The sequence below is a fragment of the Penicillium psychrofluorescens genome (genome assembly GCF_964197705.1).
Source record: "Penicillium psychrofluorescens genome assembly, chromosome: 4".
NCBI classification, from domain to species: Eukaryota; Fungi; Ascomycota; class Eurotiomycetes; order Eurotiales; family Aspergillaceae; genus Penicillium; species Penicillium psychrofluorescens.
Window position 1 is genome coordinate 3,336,136 of NC_133442.1, and position 18,177 is coordinate 3,354,312.

The 18,177-nt window shown below is 52.9% G+C and overlaps 8 protein-coding genes across 8 annotated transcripts; 3 read left to right on the forward strand and 5 right to left on the reverse strand.

The window, feature by feature from the left end:
- Positions 1–5: 5 nt before the first annotated feature.
- On the forward strand, positions 6–976 carry PFLUO_LOCUS6903 (uncharacterized protein; the record flags this gene model as incomplete). The annotated part of the gene is made up of 2 exons (XM_073784491.1): positions 6–140; positions 194–976. 2 exons carry the CDS (start codon positions 6–8, stop codon positions 974–976), a joined length of 918 nt encoding a protein of 305 aa, XP_073640941.1.
- Positions 977–1,057: 81 nt separating this feature from the next.
- On the reverse strand, positions 1,058–2,299 carry PFLUO_LOCUS6904 (uncharacterized protein; the record flags this gene model as incomplete). The annotated part of the gene is made up of 1 exon (XM_073784492.1): positions 1,058–2,299. One exon carries the CDS (start codon positions 2,297–2,299, stop codon positions 1,058–1,060), a length of 1,242 nt encoding a protein of 413 aa, XP_073640942.1.
- A 545-nt stretch (positions 2,300–2,844) lies between these two features.
- On the reverse strand, positions 2,845–3,881 carry PFLUO_LOCUS6905 (uncharacterized protein; the record flags this gene model as incomplete). Its single annotated transcript, XM_073784493.1, has 4 exons — positions 2,845–3,204; positions 3,256–3,335; positions 3,387–3,480; positions 3,540–3,881. The coding sequence occupies 4 exons, from the start codon at positions 3,879–3,881 to the stop codon at positions 2,845–2,847; spliced, it is 876 nt and encodes a 291-aa protein (XP_073640943.1).
- A 904-nt stretch (positions 3,882–4,785) lies between these two features.
- PFLUO_LOCUS6906 (uncharacterized protein) lies at positions 4,786–5,103 on the reverse strand (the record flags this gene model as incomplete). Its single annotated transcript, XM_073784494.1, has 1 exon — positions 4,786–5,103. The coding sequence occupies one exon, from the start codon at positions 5,101–5,103 to the stop codon at positions 4,786–4,788; it is 318 nt and encodes a 105-aa protein (XP_073640944.1).
- Positions 5,104–6,490: 1,387 nt separating this feature from the next.
- On the forward strand, positions 6,491–7,513 carry PFLUO_LOCUS6907 (uncharacterized protein; the record flags this gene model as incomplete). The annotated part of the gene is made up of 1 exon (XM_073784495.1): positions 6,491–7,513. One exon carries the CDS (start codon positions 6,491–6,493, stop codon positions 7,511–7,513), a length of 1,023 nt encoding a protein of 340 aa, XP_073640945.1.
- A 537-nt stretch (positions 7,514–8,050) lies between these two features.
- On the reverse strand, positions 8,051–9,447 carry PFLUO_LOCUS6908 (uncharacterized protein; the record flags this gene model as incomplete). The annotated part of the gene is made up of 3 exons (XM_073784496.1): positions 8,051–9,041; positions 9,106–9,244; positions 9,300–9,447. The coding sequence occupies 3 exons, from the start codon at positions 9,445–9,447 to the stop codon at positions 8,051–8,053; spliced, it is 1,278 nt and encodes a 425-aa protein (XP_073640946.1).
- Positions 9,448–10,083: 636 nt separating this feature from the next.
- PFLUO_LOCUS6909 (uncharacterized protein) lies at positions 10,084–10,644 on the forward strand (the record flags this gene model as incomplete). The annotated part of the gene is made up of 1 exon (XM_073784497.1): positions 10,084–10,644. The coding sequence occupies one exon, from the start codon at positions 10,084–10,086 to the stop codon at positions 10,642–10,644; it is 561 nt and encodes a 186-aa protein (XP_073640947.1).
- A 5,792-nt stretch (positions 10,645–16,436) lies between these two features.
- PFLUO_LOCUS6910 (uncharacterized protein) lies at positions 16,437–17,134 on the reverse strand (the record flags this gene model as incomplete). The annotated part of the gene is made up of 2 exons (XM_073784498.1): positions 16,437–16,858; positions 16,906–17,134. The coding sequence occupies 2 exons, from the start codon at positions 17,132–17,134 to the stop codon at positions 16,437–16,439; spliced, it is 651 nt and encodes a 216-aa protein (XP_073640948.1).
- Positions 17,135–18,177: the final 1,043 nt, after the last annotated feature.

Consider the following 18,177-nt stretch of genomic DNA (forward strand, 5'->3'; position numbering starts at 1 on the left):
CCATTATGCCTCTCGCAACAGCAGCAACCAAACTCCGGCGCTCCTTGGAGGACCCGAATGCATTCATTGTCGCTCCGGGAGTATATGATGGCCTGTCGGCGCGGATGGCGCTGGCCGCGGGGTTTGATGCCTTGTACATGGTATGCACGGCGTGTGAAAAAAAAAACAAAACCAAGTAAACTAACAGCACCAGACCGGCGCAGGAACAGCAGCCTCCGTACACGGCCAGGCCGACTTGGGCATCTGCACGCTGAACGACATGCGCGCCAATGCCGAGATGATCGCGAACCTATCCCCCGCGACTCCACTCATCTCCGACGCAGATACCGGGTACGGCGGGCCCATCATGGTCGCGCGGACGACAGAACAATATGCTCGCTCTGGCGTGGCAGGCTTCCACATCGAAGACCAGGTCCAGACGAAGCGGTGCGGCCATCTATCCGGCAAACAACTCGTCGATACAAACACCTACACGACCCGGATCCGGGCCGCGGTACAAGCCCGCAAGCGACTGGACAGCGATATTGTGATCATTGCGCGTACGGACTCGCTGCAGAAGCACGGCTACGAAGAGAGTCTGGCTCGGCTGCGCGCCGCGCGAGATGCAGGCGCAGATGTCGGCTTCCTGGAGGGGATTGACTCGCGCGAAATGGCGCGCCAGGCTGTCAAGGATCTGGCGCCGTGGCCTTTGTTGCTTAATATGGTGGAGCATGGGTCTACGCCTTCTATTTCGGCGGATGAGGCTCGCCAGATTGGGTTCAGGATTATAATCTACCCGTTTGCTACTATTGGGCCTGCGCTGGTGGCTATGCGTGAGGGTTTGGAGAAGCTCAGGCGTGATGGTCTCCCGGGGCTGGATAAGGAGCTGACGCCGCAGATGCTATTCCGCGTGTGTGGCTTGGATCAGAGCTTGCAGTTGGATAACGAGGCCGGTGGTGCTGCGTTCGAGGGCGGCGTTGACTTGCGGAACACTTGATTCACTGCTGTACCTTCTAATTTCATCAAAGCGTAACCAGGCAATTGTCAAAATCAAAAAGAAATCCCTGCCGAAATGATCCTAGCCACGGGAAACCTCTTTGATAAGTCGTGAAATCTCCTCAACACATCTCTCAGGTTGTTCCTGATTGACCCAATGCCCAGCTCCGTCCAGTAATATCGTGCCCTTATACAGCCCCGGTCCCACACTTTTCCCCTGCTCCATTGCCTCCAGCGCCCCGGGCACTTGGTACGTTCCCCAGTCACCCTTCCCGCAGATCAGGACCGTCGGAATAGGTATCTTCATACCAGACCACACTTCCATTTCCGCCGCCATCTCCGGCTGCGTTAGGACCTTATACCAATTCAGTCCGCCTTGGAACGTCGTACGACCGTACTCCTGGACGTAGACTGCCAGCTCGGCGTCTGGAAGCCAGCGTGATGAGCGCGAGGCTACTGTTTGTGGGTCTTCTGCCTCCATGTCCCGGGCAACAGCCTGGCGCATTGTGTCTGCTAGATCCATGACATAGTACCGGGGCATTTTCTCTAATTCGGTGGAGGTCCACCCTTCCAACCGGTGAGGGTGGTTGCCGTCCCAGTCGGCGGACTTGAGGTGGAAGTAGCCGCGCAGAAAAGTGTGGAGGTGTACACCGGCAGGATATGTCATCTCTGCGTTAGAAGAGGGCTCACAGTAGTACCACTTGTATGGCTTTCTGGGCCGGGGCAGAGCTGCTAGGGCCTCATCCATCGGAGGAGGTGGAGGCGGGGGCGCAGCTGAAGGCTCACCGTAGGATGGAGATGTGTTGAATGGCAGTTGAGGAGGGCCTTTTGAAGGATGAGACATCAGAACGAGGCAGTGGAACATGTCAGGCCTTGCCAATGCACATAGGCTGGCAGGGACAGCGCCAAAGTCATGCCCAACTACACAGGAGACAGACGTGTATCCCAGCGCTTGAACCAATGCAACAGTATCCCGAATCAAGGCGAGGGGGCTAAATGATGATTCCGTGAGAGGTTTTCGTGAAAACGTCCGGCCAAAACCTCTCTGGTCGAAGGCGACGGCATGGTAGCCCTGTGACGAGAGAAGAGGGAGCATCTTCCGCCATGAGTATGCAAGGTCGGGAAAGCCATGGCAGAGAAGAACGAGTTTAGGTTTTGCGCCTGAAGACTTTAGGTCGGGAAGGGATTCGAGAATGTGAAAGACGAGGCTGTGCGACGTAGTGCAGTCGACATAGCGGGATGACACGCCCGGAGGAAGCGGGAGCGGAGGGAGGGTAGTTGGGTCAGTTGCATCTGACGGAGAGTCCTGGTGTGTATAGGCCATTTTGAAAAGGAGACGGTAGTGTAAGCCTCATGGGCGATAAACTGAGGGAATTGAAAGTGTAGATCGTCCCGAGGTCCAGTCGTGCGAGGGGTTAGACAACGTTCCGCGGAAATCGCAGGAAGGCCGATCCCCGCGTGTCTGACAGGATTGGTTAAGAGCTGCACAGTCCATCATCTCTTCGATGATGTGATAACCGCTGCTGTTGTAGTTCATCCTGGACGAGATCGAATTGCCTAGATCAAGCCTCCGATGACATTATCTTGTCCGATCACCACTTGAATGCCGACGGGTCATCTTTTGTGATCCTCTTCTCAGGTTGCCTTCAGCCCTCTAAGGCTCTCGGACTTGGACCAACATCTTCGTCCATTCAGGTTCACAGTCTCTATTTGATAAATCGCAACCAAGACCCAGCTTCCGACTACACAGGTGGTGGCCAATTCCCTTCTCGTATTACAAGGATGCTACAATTGCTCGTTTCTCTACTGGCAGTGAAAGACTAGCAAAAGGTAAACCTTATGTCAAGGCTCTTGTATTAATGTCGGGGTCTAAAAGAGGAGTCCACAAGAAAGCAACAACATAGGCCAGATCAGGAAAAAGCTCTGAGCTGAAGATAGCCCAGAAGCCATGTCAGTCGATGGAGTTGGAGTGCTGCCAGATGAGCTTGTGGGTGATCCTGTCGAATTGCCCGTCGAACTGCCCGTCGAATTGCCTGTGGTAGTCGACTTCTGCCATTTTCCAACCACGTAGTCGACCATGGTGCTGTTGTATATCCCAAGATAGGATTCATGGATCATTAGAGCGTCTTGGCCTTTTCCAGAGTCACAGTACTTGTCACCCTTGTCGCACCAAGATGCCATGATGTTATCATACTGCTGGCACACGGTGGTATTCGATCGTGTGAATATCTAATTGAAAAGAGTTAGCCAAAGAATGTGCAGATGAACATTAATACTTACTCCGTCGTGCATGCTGGTCCCGCGATCGTATGATGTGTTGGCAATGTGTGTTGGATCCCCAAACAGGACTGCCGCAATAACTGCATCCGTGTCAGCCTCGGCAAATATTCGAGAACAAAAGGGTCACTTACCATTCTCTTTGACTATTTCTGGTGAGAGCGGTGCATCATGGTTGAACGAGCCACCAACGCCGCCGCAAAGGACGTCAGAGACTATTTGAGCACCCTAACAACCCCCGAGTCATCGTGTTCATCAGCAACCCGCATAACCTTCTCGTCACTCACCTGGGAGTACCCTATGAGGGTCATTTTTGAAGTTGGGCAAGATGCGTGGTACTCCTTTGCCATCTGCAGCATAGTAGCTGCCCCATCACCCTCTGACTTCACGTAATTCGTCATCGTTGCAGGGTATTTCACGCCTGCGATCTTGGAGCCCGCAATCTTATCTGCAATAAGCTCTGCCACATACCCAGCGGAGCCTGAGTATGCGGGAAAGACTCCTGGCTTAGCCTGCGCGGGCTCCAAAGAACCTCTGGCAGCAATCATGTAGAGGCCATCAGCGCAGATTGAGCTCTTCGCCGCGGTCGCGGTAGCCAAGAGGCTAACTGCAGCCAGGAATCCACGCATATTGAAACTGTTGCAAAAAATGGAAATTTTGTTCTGTTGTCTTTACTTTCCCGAGAAAAGGCGGTGCTTTGCCTACTTAAATACGAGAGTTGTATGTATTCTTTAGGCGTGCCACCCCCGCCCAGAATGAACTCCGCCCCCACCTGCAATTGACCTATTAGACGCTTGAATATCTGAGTGGACGTCATGCCTAACAGTAGATACATAATGAAGATTTAGCCAAGCCCCAGCTAAGCCTTAATTTCGGTTGTCGGTTAAGCTGATTGGTTCCTTCGGAACAAGTCAACATATGGGCGCAGTTTTACGCTGCTCAGCCTCTCCTTGGGTAAATCCATGTTCGGACTGAAAAACCAAAGGACTAGTGTTAATCTTAAAAGCTCGTAAAGGCTTGTAGAGCTGTTGCATTCACTCAACCCCAGTTTCTAAAAATATCCAATCCAGAACTAACCTTTGGCAATATTTCATTACTTTTGCTTCTCCCGAAGATAGAGAGGCTATCCGTCAGATGGTGCCGGACACGAGAGAATCCTCAGGCGGCCATTTGACGATCCACAAGAGCGCACGAAGAAATTCCTGCCGACTGCAATGATGAACTACAGAAGCTCTTATTAACTTCATCGTCACTAGAGAGATTTGCCAGCGATCCAGTTCCTAAGTGCAATATAAACGCTTCCGTGCCAACCTGCTGGATTATCTCGAGCTCTGTTGCCATTGATTACCTCGTATATCTATCCATATGCAATTATGAAAGGCTTCAGCCTGCGACGGCCATAGAGATTCATGGATGCTGTATCGCCTCGGTGGCATGTATCTAGTAAATCGACTTTCCCACGGTACTAAGCGAGAGCTACTAAGAGCTAACTTTGATCCAAAGCGATCCAACAGTTCGGACATCGTCCATAGCCTAACCTTTTTTGGTCGGATCTTTGTTCCCCTCCTTCTTCATCGTCTCCACAAGCATCGCGACGTCGTTCGCATACGTTGGCGAGTCGCGCGCGAGGCCGAAGAAAGTAGCCCGCTTGCCCGTCGGTGAGTCGGAGTTCCGCGCCATCAGCTTTATCACTGCCTCTTTCGGGTCCCGAGGCGGTTTGTCAGCGAGCGAATCCATGTTGTTGCCGTAGGCCACTAGGGTGCCACCGGGGGTAAGAATGGAGTGGCTCTCGTCGAAGCTCTCGAAGCCGAGTGGATCGAAAACGGCGTGCGCGCTGCCGACCCCATTCATGGCGTCCAGCCACTTCTTGTCTGTGTACGTAAAGGGAGTCGCGCCGTACGCTCGTACGAATTTATGGTTACGCTCGGGGGTTGAGCAACGGGTTGAACGATCAGATTGCTCAGTGAGCAGCTCAGAGCCAGCTCAGGGCCAGCTCACCCTGTGATCCCAAAGCCGACCGCGACCCGAGGGGCAGTCCATAACAGCACCAATATTACCGTAGTAATTCCAAAGCTCTTTTGTCAACTGTACACCATGAACTACAGTAATTCAATCTTAGAAAATCAAAGATTAAGTTTGAGGCTTCTGGCAAGGCTACCCATTAACGGCCAGAGGACTAGAACTTGTGAATTGGGCTGGGACAGCATCCGAACCTAACGGCCTGACAAAACTCAACAGTGTGTGTGAACAAACAGCAACAACGTCATATTAATTTATTTTCTTAACTAATGCAAGTCTCCAAACCCTGTTGAGAGGTTTTCTGGAGTCCACCAGGTTGGCAGGCAGTGCGCCGATCAATGTAATCAGGCACCACCGGGCATATGAAAAAGACCCATGGGCTAGAATGATCTGCTATGGAGACACAGGGAGGGATCCCCCCGGAGACACCGATCCGGAGGGTAGACTCGTCAGGCAGTGGAGCACCGTTGCTGCAAGCATTGGTGATGGTACCTTGCAGCGGGCCTAGCGCACCGCCACGGAGTCCACCGGGCGGCAATCCAAACGCACATCGCTGCCACTCATGATCGTTGTGGCCCAGACCGTGGCCGAGCCACCCGTCCAGTCGATCAATCGGATCAAATGAAATTAACCGGATGTAGTTAGCGATTAGGCCCCATTTTTCAGTGCCTGTGTCTCGGTCTGGACGGGGATGCGTAATCCTAGGGGCGGCCTTGCAGGAGTGCTATTGGTCTGTGGGCTAGCCCTAATTAAATCACCATCGCAGTGAATGATCGAGGCGACACATTCCGTCTCACATTCCGATGGGACAACGTGGTTGACAGCTGGATTCTTTGTGTGTTCCTCTTTCAACGTCCGTCATCGTCTTCTGGTATAGTAATTCATCCCGCATCCATAGGTAGGACCAAGTAAACAAAGGCCTCGACCACTGGATGAAACTCCACCCTCCGCCCCTGGGACCAATCATATCCCCCCCACGCCGTGCCTGCCCCTGACTAGTGCTTGCGTGCCCAGGGAACCACTGACCGATCATAATAATCCCGCCCCCCCAGTGTCTTTCTTTCTCCCCTGATTTCTCTTCTTTTCTTTCTTAGTTGTCTGCATCTAGTCTCCCGCTTCCAATCCACACTCATTTTTCGCTTTCTCATCGAGCGCTCGCTCAAAAGTCGTTCTTTTTGCCCGGTTTTCTCTTCACTTCTTGTCTCATTCGGTGCCTACAATGCACATCAACGCTCTCCTCCTGTCGGCCCTGGCTGGCACGGCTGTGGCCGCCCGTGTCCACCACGCCCACGAACGCCGCCATGCCCATGCCCCCGTTGACGTCGACAACATCGATAAAGTGATCGAAGACGTCGTCGAGGTCGACAAGCGCGGCGTCGGTTCCTGGGTCACGGCCGAGATTGATGGCGTCCTTGTCTCGTGGATCAACGAGTGGTCCGGCGAGCCGACCACCACCCAGGAGCCTGCTCCTGCTCCGACTGAGGCTCCCGCCCCAACCGAGGCCGATACCACCACCACAACCACCACCTCCACCACCTCCGTGATCTCCCTGCACGCCCCGGCGCCCACCAACGATGGCGACACCACCTGGTTCGCTGCTCCGCAGTCCGGCGAATTCTCGCGCGCTGGCTTCGGCGGCTCGACCAGCGCCCAGGGAAATTCCGACAGCATCAGCTACCAGGGCAACGTCGGTAGCCCCTGGGGCAGTAACATCATCACGGTCTCCGAGGAGACCGCCAACAAGTACCAGCACGTCCTCCGCTTTCAGGGCAGCAACACCGATGCCTGGACCGTCATCTTCTGGAACAAGATTGGCCCCAACGGCAAGATGGACGGCTGGTACGGCAACAGTGCGCTCAAGTTCACCATGGAGCCCAATGAGGTCAAGTACGTGGCCATCGACAGCAACTCGCAGGGTGCTTGGGGCGCCGCTCAGGGCGAAGATCTCCCAGTTGATGAGTTCGGTGGCTATGCCTGCACTTGGGGTGAATTTGACATGAGCAACGAGGGCAACAACGGCCAGTCCGGCTGGGACGTCTCGGCCATCCAGGCCCAGGCCGCCAACCTCTTCGTCCAGGGCATGCAGATCTGCACCCACGAGGGCACTCTGTGCTCCTCCATCGGCAACGAGCTCGCCAGCGTGGTCAACGCCTACACCTACAGCGAGCGATACATTGACGGCCTGGGCGGCACCATCAAGGCGAACGCCATCCGCCTAGCCGTCAAGCTTGACTACCTCTAAACTCGTTTTTCATTCTGTTGTTGTCTATTCGTGCGCAAATTCTTCTCCCAGCCGAAGGTGTTTTGAGTGTGTTTTATTTTACTCTTTGAGGTGTGCGCACGCAGGTCGCTTGTATCCCTCTCTTCCAGCTGGTGGAATCCAACAGTTCGGAGGAGCGAGGCCTGCCCACATCTCATTTTCCACCATCTTCCGGCACCTCTTCCGCGGATAACTTGCGTCTATTCGAGGAGGGCATACATATGGATCTAAGTCATGATTTACCGTTCAATTTTTCCATGTACATATACCATTTGATTGTGATTGATTGCCAGTTCCGATGTGTTTCTGTGTAGAGGTCTTCTCTGACATGTAGCTGTACCATAGCGAACAATTGCTAATATCCCTCCTTCAATGCTGCATGTGTACTATGTTCAATCAAGCGCACGAAGAAGACTGGGAATGAATGAATTGGAAGAAATACACAGGCTGATGCAACAAAGTTATCGTACAATTTCCAAAGAGCCCCTAAGCCAACATCTATATCAACTTTTTCCTACTCTATATCCCCAAGAAATCACTAGCCTGGAACGACAATTCCTCCGTCCCAGCACTTTCCTCCTCCTCCGCCTCCTCTGACTCCCAACTAATCAATCCAGTGTGAACCACATAGCCTACCAGAGCAGCAAGACCGCCCACCACCGTAGCAATAGACACATACATGTCCATCTTGCTAGCCTCAGCATGCTGCGAGATGGCTTTGCTCTCCTGTTCCGAAAATCCAGCATCGGGCGACTCCGCCACGCGCTTCAGACGGTTGTGCTGGCGCACCTCGCGCAGGAACGGCGTGGAATCAGCCAGGGTGTTCAGGAGGGTTGTTCCCACGGCCGCGGCGGAGATGCGCTCAGGGGCTCGCCACGGAAGTGGAGATGCAGATGTCGAGGGCGCAAAGGCGTTCTCGATGCTCGTGGCAGTACTACCGAAGCACCGCCCACGCATCCGCTCCGTGTACGCCGCCAGACGCGGCGCCTTGGTGCGCATCGCATCCCGCAGCCAGGGAAACGAGAGCTCCGGCACGAGTGCCAGCGACAGATATCCCAGGGCAATGCAGTCCAGGCTAGTCGGTCTGTCCTCCTCATCCGGAGCGAGCAGATACGCCTTGCGACCCAGCATAGCCTCAAGCGGCTCGAAGAACTCCGCCGTTAGTGCCTCAAGCCGGAACTGGTTCTGTTGCGCCGTGCGGCCCAGCAGGCCCGAGACTGTCTCCCGCGGCCGCTGGATGAGATTCTTGGGGATTTGCCCCGCTGCTACGGCGGCGGAGTGCTCGCGCTGTCGCGCGTCTTCCATCGCCTTTAGGTCTAGCGATGAGAGCCCCAGTTGTATGGTGCGGGCCTTGGCGGCGCTGTGCAGCTTTGGTGGGAGGATCCATTGGTTCGGCCATTGGAGGAGGGACCCGTAGGCGGGTGATGTGTCGCTGTAGTAGTTCTGGCTGGTGACGTACAGGGATAGGTCGACGAGCGGTTGGCCGCGGGATTCGACGAAGGAGGTGAAGCTAACAACAACATAAACCAGTTAGACTAGAGAGTTCCCTGGAGATGCGAACAGGATATGCATACGCAACGCTATCAGCCAGTTCCTGCCCGCCCAGCTCGACGTCCAGGTTCCATGCGCCGTCGGAGTATTGGCGGAGGTAGTCGACGATATTCCGGAAGCGGCTCACCCAGACGGATCCGTTGCGGAGAGAGGGGAGCTCATCTGTTGATTTGGAGGTCAGTGTTTAGCCAAGTGGGCTTTGTCGCGTCACACTCACTGGTTGGGGACACGGAGGGATCGCTGCTGGCGACGAGCTCCCACGAGCCCGCGGGTAACGCCAGAGCGCAGTATGCAATAGTGGCCAAGCATTGGGCGTCGATTGAGGGCAGTGAAAAGGCCGGCCCCCACACATGGAGTTGCAGCATGGTGGCTTTGGGGGGAGGAAGAGCAGACAGAGCCCAGGGCGGAAGCTGATTATCACGGACAAATCGCGTCACGTGCTTTCTGTATACATCGGGGGATCAACCAGTCATTGATCATGTTTATGGCTCTTTGGAGATAGCGGCAGGTATGTATTTCTTATTTTGTAACACACTTGGGTCCATTATATATAATTGAGACCTAAAATTACCAGATTAAGTAATTCGTGGCCAAGCAGAGGACAAGCCGGTATAAGTTGCCTCTGTCTACCAAAATATATATTCCGGAACTTTACAAGTTTCGTCTTAATTTCTCACTACAAACTTATCAAGAACCATGATAAATGTATGACTTATACCTTTAATAGAGTGTCTTTGTTTCAGGCCGAAACTGTGTTGTTTGGCCAGTGACTGGGCTGCTGGATATCAAAATGAATATCAGAAGTTTATGCTCGGCTCGGTTTCGGTCTTTCCTTTGTAGATAGAACGCACAAGTACTCTCGTCTTCTCCCTCACCTTCTTTCAGGTATATACTTCAGGTCACATTGAGGATGTATAAATGACGTACTGCCTACCCAAAGAATCTCAACTTCTTCCCACCTCGTTGGCTCTGCCAGTCAAAGTCGCTTTCTGACCGCAAGAATGCCCCAAATCGAATTCATCAACCGTTTTATACTTTCTGCGGGGGCTATCGTGAAATTCTATGAACCCAAGGAAATTAATTTTCGTATCGTCACAAAGATCAAGGAAGATAACTATCAGGCGACTCAGGAGGAGATTGCTGAAGGTTTCGCGCAGTCATCCTACTGTGCAGCGAAATACCTCTGCGAGGACGAGTCATCCAACCGCGCGCTCATGAGAGTCTACATGCAAGTTCCATGGATAAACACTGAGTCTTACCCCCCCGAGGAGAGACAGAAACAGGCCACAGCAGAGAGCGAAGAGGTTCATATGGAAGTCGTCGCTTTGAGGGCTTTCTGGAAGAAAAGTTCTTCTATCACGCCTGCTCTTCTTGGATTCAAAGAAGGGCGCCAGACTGCAAGTATGCCCGTCCCAAATGGCTATATCATCTATCTTGTCTGGGCCGAGGTTCCCGGAGTGCATCTGGGAGATAGCATGGGGCCTACGAACTTTTGGAAACTCCCAGATGATGAAAAGGAGCTCATCCATAAAACTTTCCTACGGGAATTGCAGCAGGTCTAAACCCTACCTACCTTATTTTTACCTGGGTTACTAATTTATGATTCCTACAAAACATAGGAATCTTCTGGAGATGGGCTTCTTTCCTGCCCTTGGCGGAGCAAGAAATCTCGTTTGGGACAAGGAAAACAGAAAATTGTGTGTTTCATTGCCCTCACACTTTGAAACCAAAGACTGATTTAAAATATAGGTATTTCGTGGGGTTTAGAGACTGCCATCCAGCCGATCATGTCGACCATTTTCCGGTGGACAACGCTTGGTGGGTTTCGTTTGGAATGGATGAGCCCCGGAAGCCGTTCGCCTGATGAACACGGTCATTAATGGTTGATTATTGGGCCTAGTTCGACCTCAGTGATCTTCGCGTGTGCAGTCCCTTACTAGTCTACTTAAAATTCAGAGACCCGATTGAGAGCTGAACAAATTCAGCTGAAGCTCCTATATCAGCACTTGAGAAAGAAACTTGATTCCCAATGTAAGACGCACTTCTCCGAGGCAATAAACATTACCCATAGTCTTTGTTCAGCGTAAGTATACTTACTCCATTACCAAAAACAGACCTTTGCCGCCGCTGTCGTCCTAGCCCGAGTGCCTATGACCGCTTTGGCCGACTCGCCCATTGCCAACGTCGAGGTCCTATCGTCGGACCATAGCTGAGCCTAAGTCTCATATGCAAGTATCCACGAAGACAGAGACCTGCATCCACTTGGCTATCTGTACGCTTATCTTACAGCCCTATGAGCCAACGGTATGTCCTTTTTGCTCCTCCCTATGTATAACAAACCAGCGGGTCGGCTCATTATCCCCCATTAAGCCCACCAAGGCGTTATCCAACACCCCCGACACGAGACGAGATAAGAGGCAGCTGCGGATATAGCCTGGCATACTCTCATCCCCCCAAAAAAACACGTGGCCGGAGAATCAGCTCAGCTCACCCCCCACACACACGGCCCTACAACAACCCCCTACTATACTTCACACGGACTCCTCCCCTCCCCTCTTCCTGCACTTTCGCAGTAGATCTGAGGGGTAAGACATGAGAAATCTCGAGAGCCAAATCTGTCAGAGTAGTAGTAGGAGTACGAGAGAGCGTGGGTCTGAGAGCTTCTCCTCAAAGTCAAAATACCCAGGGCGAGAGACAGCCAGAGGCCTGGGCTCGCAGCTAAAAAAAGAAAAAAAAAATGAAAGCCAAGAAGTATGTGTAGTTAGCGGAAACTTACCGGCTGCAGCAGCGTGTCACTTGACACCGCCGAATAAGGGATAGCCGAATACAAAAGTAGTGATCCAAAGATATACGGCATAGAGTTGAATAATGCTATGGCCTTCCAGGGAAATGGCTAAAAGCGGGGACAGGGTGGGTATCTGGTACCGTTGAAAGCCCGCCAATTGTCTAGTTGGGACCCGGAAATGATGACGGCAGTGGAAATGAGCGGCCAACGGCCAGCAAGGACGTGGGCACAGGCGCTTCTATTATGAGAGCTGAAGATCACGTCAACAAGGAAAACGAGTGGATATGCGCGCGAGACCCAGTTACCTGGACACGCACGAGATAGGGCCAATCGCGCCGAGACAGCCACGCTCGGACGGAGAGACGTGGCAACCTAGAGTGGTAAATATACATTAGATTGTTCCGTTCAGCCGTTGGGGCCGTCTGTCCCATATAGAATAATAGATATCTGTGCATACGCAATCTAACGTGCAGTGGTCATGTCGTGTAGACACCAGACGATCGTCCGCGTACATATGATGCCTCAGAAGGCGTACGCATGAATCGTGTAAAGCGGGGACGGCGATAAGAAAGAACCGTGCTAGATCGCAGCGCCACCCGAGGACTGAGTGATTCATGACGATTAATATTATTCCATGCTATTATTCAAGAAAAAAACCGGGTTCTCCTGAAGAGTGGCTTGTGGTCCAAAGAATTACTCCGGACTGCACTGCACGTTGCTGCATGGCATCAATAGTCGCGGTCCTAGTTCCGGCCTGCAGCGGGCCCGTCGGCGCGACATCCCTGCCATCCCTGCTGCATTAGGCACTAGGTAGTATAAGCAAGACGGGGACGGGGATGGAAAAAGGGGGTAAGATGAAAAGCGGATGAAACCGTTCGCGGGTTAGCAATGTTTCACTTGAGCTAATTAGGAGAGATTGAATTGAGAGAGAGAAAAAAAAAGGACAACGTGTTGCTGTGTTGGGTATATTAAGTCTATGATACATGCCGGTGATTCAGATTCGGCCCTATGCAGAAAAACGAAATGAAAAGGAAAAAAGAAAAAACGACAAAAAGAATGATAGTAGAAAACCTGCCCCGCTTGCATCCTTGAATGAAAATGACAGGACATGCAGGGCGATCGGACAGTCGCGGGAGCCTCCGATCAGCGCAAGACGACAGGGAGACAGCGCAGGACGCACGAATCGCTTGACGATCAGACGCAAGACCAGGGGGTCTTAGGTCCAGCCAGTCCACTGGGGCGGAGGTGAAAGCGCCAGTTCTCCGTCTCCGCATCGGAATGCAGAGCGCTAACAGACGATCTTTGCGATCGAGATCCCTGCACCCAGCGTTGTTCTGAAACAAAACCAGATAACAAAAAAGGTGACTATTAATGCAAGATTCGGAGTACCCATTCGTAGCGCCGGCGCCGAGGGAAAGCGAATGAATAATGAAGCCAAAAGTAAAAAAAAAAACAACCGAGTATTATGCAGGACCGGATTCGAAACGAGCCTTTTCTTGGCCCCCCTCTCCTCTCTTCCCCTCACGCGCGCAGACACTAAACACGAGGGGCCATGCCTGAGTAAGGTGTGGGTATGGGTCGCATTCGTGATTGTTTCCCTGACGTGATCCGGGTTGGATCCAAGGATTGTTGGCGTGGACTGGGATGGAGAGGGTGGGTGACCGAGGTGTATTATTCAGGTCTCAAGAAAATCCGGGTCGATGAAAACGAGAACAAAGAATCATCAGAGCCGAAACCAGATCGGAAATGAAAAAAAGTTGTCATAGCCTTGCCGAGGCGAGAGAGCCCAAGCTCGTCGGCGCACTGTATGGGGTGTGCCGGAGTCATCGTGTTCGTAGGATAGGGACCGCGTTATTTCGGCAGCGGAGGGAGAGGACCCTTGGGTGGCGGGCCGGGGCAGGGAGGGAACTGAGAGGATGAGCCGACGGAAGGCATAGTGTGTGGTAGATTGTGTTGTGGTAGGAGGGACGTAGACAGCGAAACTTTGCTGTGCTTTGTGCTTTGTTTTGCTGGGTGAAGGCAAGTAGATTAAGTGTAAAGGAGTAAGATGAGCGACAGGGAGGGAAGAAACTCGTTTTATAGTCCGATCTCCCTCACTAATCCAAGCCCACCCATTCCTCCGGGCCGTCAGCCAGTATTACAAGTCTAAAGTAAATTAGCCCTCCTTAACTAGCAACTAATTATCCCTGCCATGAACAGGAGGCTGAGGGGCTCCACTTGATCTGACGTAGACGGAGGAATTATTGCGATTGACTTACGGTGTATCCGGGCCGTAACTACCGTAAGCGGCAAATCAATGGAAAAACCCCCCTACTTTTCTAGAAGCTCCCCCACCCCGAACGGCCCTGGTGTGGCGCCAGGGTTGTGTGGCAAACCACTAGTGGATATTTCCAATTCCAATTGTGGCCCAAAAAGGGGCTCTACTCTTGATTAGTTAGTTGTACACCATAGTTACCTCAATAATTGTCTCTCGTTTAGAGTTGGTTTGGTCAGACGTGCGGGATTCCGTTTGCCGGCTGCCCGGTCCTAAGGTTTTTTTTTTTTTTTCTATCGTCTTCTGTCTCACCCGGCTGTGCTGTATGTCAATGAACAAGCCAAAGCAATCTCCCGTGGCCCCACCACCAGGCTCCATTTTGATTTCCCTCGATGCGGTGTGCCGGCGCAGCGGAGGCTGTCCACTGACTAAAGTGAGCATCCCACCTCCTGATAGGGCCCCAGTGGGCTGGCACGCCCTAAGTTGGTGACTCAACGCGAGCAGGGATGCCAACGACACGTGCGGGTTCGCAGATCCAAAGAAGCAATTCCCCAAAGTCCCAAACTCTCAGCCGTGGGCCGAGCACTCTTCCTGTTCTCGTATCCTGTCCTGTCAGCTGGAGGGCTGAGCGAGCGAGGATGACAGATCAGGTCACGCTGCACAGCACAGCACTGCCTGAAATGGTGGTAGTGCTGATTTTCAGGATTAGGCGCAACCGGAACACACAGCCGTTGGTCGCCTGCCGTGGCAGAGGCGGGATCGTCAGGCTCATGGATTATTGTAGGTACCACAGGCATAGATGTTGTACAGAGTGGCTACATATGCACCCCTGGCACTGTATTCCTGACGATCGTGCGCATCACTGGCCGATAGTCAGTTTCATGATAGGAGCACATAGCAGGTCTAACTATATCGCGCGCACGCTACGACTGTGGCGTCAATTGCGTGCTTTGTCCGATCGCAATTCAAATATAGGCAAGACACGACAATCATAATTATTCCCCCAATTTGGAGACCGCCTCCTTGTCACCATGTACTATGTACTGTGTCTCCCCGGGGAAATTTTTGGACCCCCTGGCCAAACCTGGCAATCCCTTCGCGGCTCAAGCGGCACCTTCTCGCATCCAGTGGCTCAAGAAATAGGGGGCCGAAAGTAAGTTTTTTGTTAGGGAAAAAAAAAAAAAAAAAACCACATGGTAAGCACCAAGGAATGCCGAACTTCATCCTAGCGGTAATCGTAAACATCAATAGGTACCCCAACAAATCCCAAGAAAAAGAAAAATCCTCGTGCCCCACTACGACAACCCCCATCGCCGTTCCGCACCGTTGGAAATAGAACCTAGTGGAGGCGCGGGAAAGGGAGTCTCCGTGATTGGATCATGATTCACGACCCGGAGAAAAAAAAAATAGAGGATTCAGGATTCAAGGCCGGCCAAGGCACTACACGTGGAATGTGGATCGACATGCTCGATCGGGCAGCGGACATACGCCGTTCATTAGCCACTTAATAGTCCGGCAATGTTTTAGGGAAGTCAAAATTTCGCTGCCTATGGAGATTAATAATGGGTTGGGAAGCCGGGTGTCACGGGAAGAGGTTGGGATGAACGGCTGTTTCATCGTGGCTCCACTTGTCGATGAACCGAGGTGAGGTCACAGCCACATGGAGACAAAAATAAGAATTTGGATTTTATCTATGGATTCCGTCCTGTGGGCGGATTGGAAATTACGTCCCTAAATTCTTTTGTGCATGAGACACAATAAGACACGAATTTTCTCACAGCTGCGAGTGAGGCCAGGGTCCGTCGCGGAGCGGCTGGAGATGTCTGTCAATTTGAGTCACTGTCGCACAGGAGACACCGATAATAATGGCGTCCAACGGCACAGCTGCCGCGGTCCGACCGGGAGGGTGGCCTGCTTCTGTGCGCCTGAAAGTCAGCCCTGTAGACTAGTTAATACGTGAGATATGCATGTCGGAGACCGAGCCGAGAGTGACCGGGGTAGGTAGGCTGCGACGTGTGTCGGGTGTACCCCCAACAGAACGGGCAATGCAAGGGAGCTGAGCCCCATGTAACAGTGCAATCTCGTCATGTGTCACGCCTGGCGCCGCCGTGGCTGCTGTTTGGTAGAAGCTTGGCCATTGTCCCGCGGGACGGCACGGCAAGTCGGCGACTCCATTTGATTGCCGAGAATGTGCCCGAACGATGCAGGCGAATCTGCAATGCAGCATCTGTCGTCGTCCCCGCTTCTAGGGTTTCGAATGGGTTCAGCAGATCTGAAGAGATTCATGAAAGAACTCCTCGGAGGCCAACGAGGCTTCAATCCTCATCCACAGACACCTGAGCTTGCGTTGAGATCCACTCCTCCATCAACGGCTGCCCGGTAGGAGCTCTGGTCTTGTCCTCCTTGCGCGTCACCAACAGACATAGCACCCAGCCACAGATATTAAAGCTTTCGTAATGGGTACTGAAACGGAGCTTCTTCTCGTCGTCCCCGGCTGTGTCTTCAGTCTGTGCCGGCCCCTCGTCTGATCGATCGTCGTCTCCTAATGCGTGCGGGATATGTTGCAGGTCCATGTCAGGCTCACTGTCGCTTTCGAGAACGATTCCAGCTTCTGCGGAACCGGCCGAGTCGGTGGAAGGTTTCTGCTGGCCCGATGGTTCATGAAACGTCTTGTTGCGCGTGAGGAGCGAGTGACGCGTCCGGGACTCGCGCAAGAAAATAGCCACCTCGAACTCATCTGCAACAGTTAGGATGAGGCTGAGATTGTTTCCTCAGAAGACATACCTTCTGCAATCACATCCTTGACCGGCTTGCCTTTCTTGCGCGCAAAGAGCCTCTCGTTTTCTTCACGCAGCTTGGGCAGCACCAGCGGGCGGATGGCGGCGAAGACGCGCGGAAGCACAGGGTCGCGTGGGTCCAGCAGCCATCGCGAGTCGGAGGGGTTGTCCAGATAGATGCGGCACTCCAGAACGGAGTATTTGCTGATTCGGAGGTAGCGCCGGATGGGTGCCATGGTGTCGTTGGGGAAGAAGGGGAGAAATAATGGCTGCTGTTGGAATGAGGTCGGATGACCTCAGCAGCGCAATGATTGGTGTAATGCGCAGGGAGCTTGATTCTTGCCCCTGCCTGGACTTCTCTCTTCTCGTTTCTTCTTCTTCTTCTGCAACTCTTGGACCCAACCGATTTGTACCTATCCGATGATTAATTCTTATTCACTATGGACCGTCCATCCAATCCTGCGTGTATCCACGTGACCAGACTACACCCGATCGCGGAAACCGACTGACACTAAAAGCGGTTCCGGCTCACCCCCAAGGTCCTCACCCGCGGGAGGTACTCGGTACTTCCCGCACCATAGTATTGTCTATGGTACCACAAGTACCAGTACCGGCGGTTGAAAACTCCGAGTGAATGACGGACTTGTGCTCCCAAGGTCCCCAGGAGATCATCCCACTTTCCCGCTCCATTTCCACTTCATGGTCAGATTCTGATTCCCAGCATGGTCTTGGTGTCTCCCCCCTCAATCGCTGCTTGACCTCTGTCTACCATTTTTTTTTTTTGCACGGTCCCGTATCTGGTGCAAACAGTGGCAGCCGAGACTCGCCAGTTTTTCGTGCGAGTAACGCTGCGCTTCACTCCATGGTCGGTCGGACCAGATAGGCACCTCCAAGCAAGAGGTGAATCAACAGTGATTCGGTTCGAGGTGATTGGCGCCTTAATCAGGCCGTGAACCCCGTGGGTTCCCATCTCGACAGGCCAACCCGCTTGCATCCTGCACAGGCCATTGGCCGCGCTGCAAGGCATATCGAGGGCCTTGGGAGACTCGGCCAGTACCGACAGTTCACACGCACAAATAAGTGGTCCAGTATAAACTGGTCGCCTACGCACACGCGGGTCCACGTCAGTCGAGGAACCCCCTCCATCTTCTACCTGCTCGGATCTTTCTTTCTTGCATCTCCTTCCATATCAATCCTCTTCAGATCTGTCCGTGCGCTTGTTCGGGGTTCCACCTTCTGGGAGACATTCTAAGTGACGACCATTGTCGTTTGCCCCGCC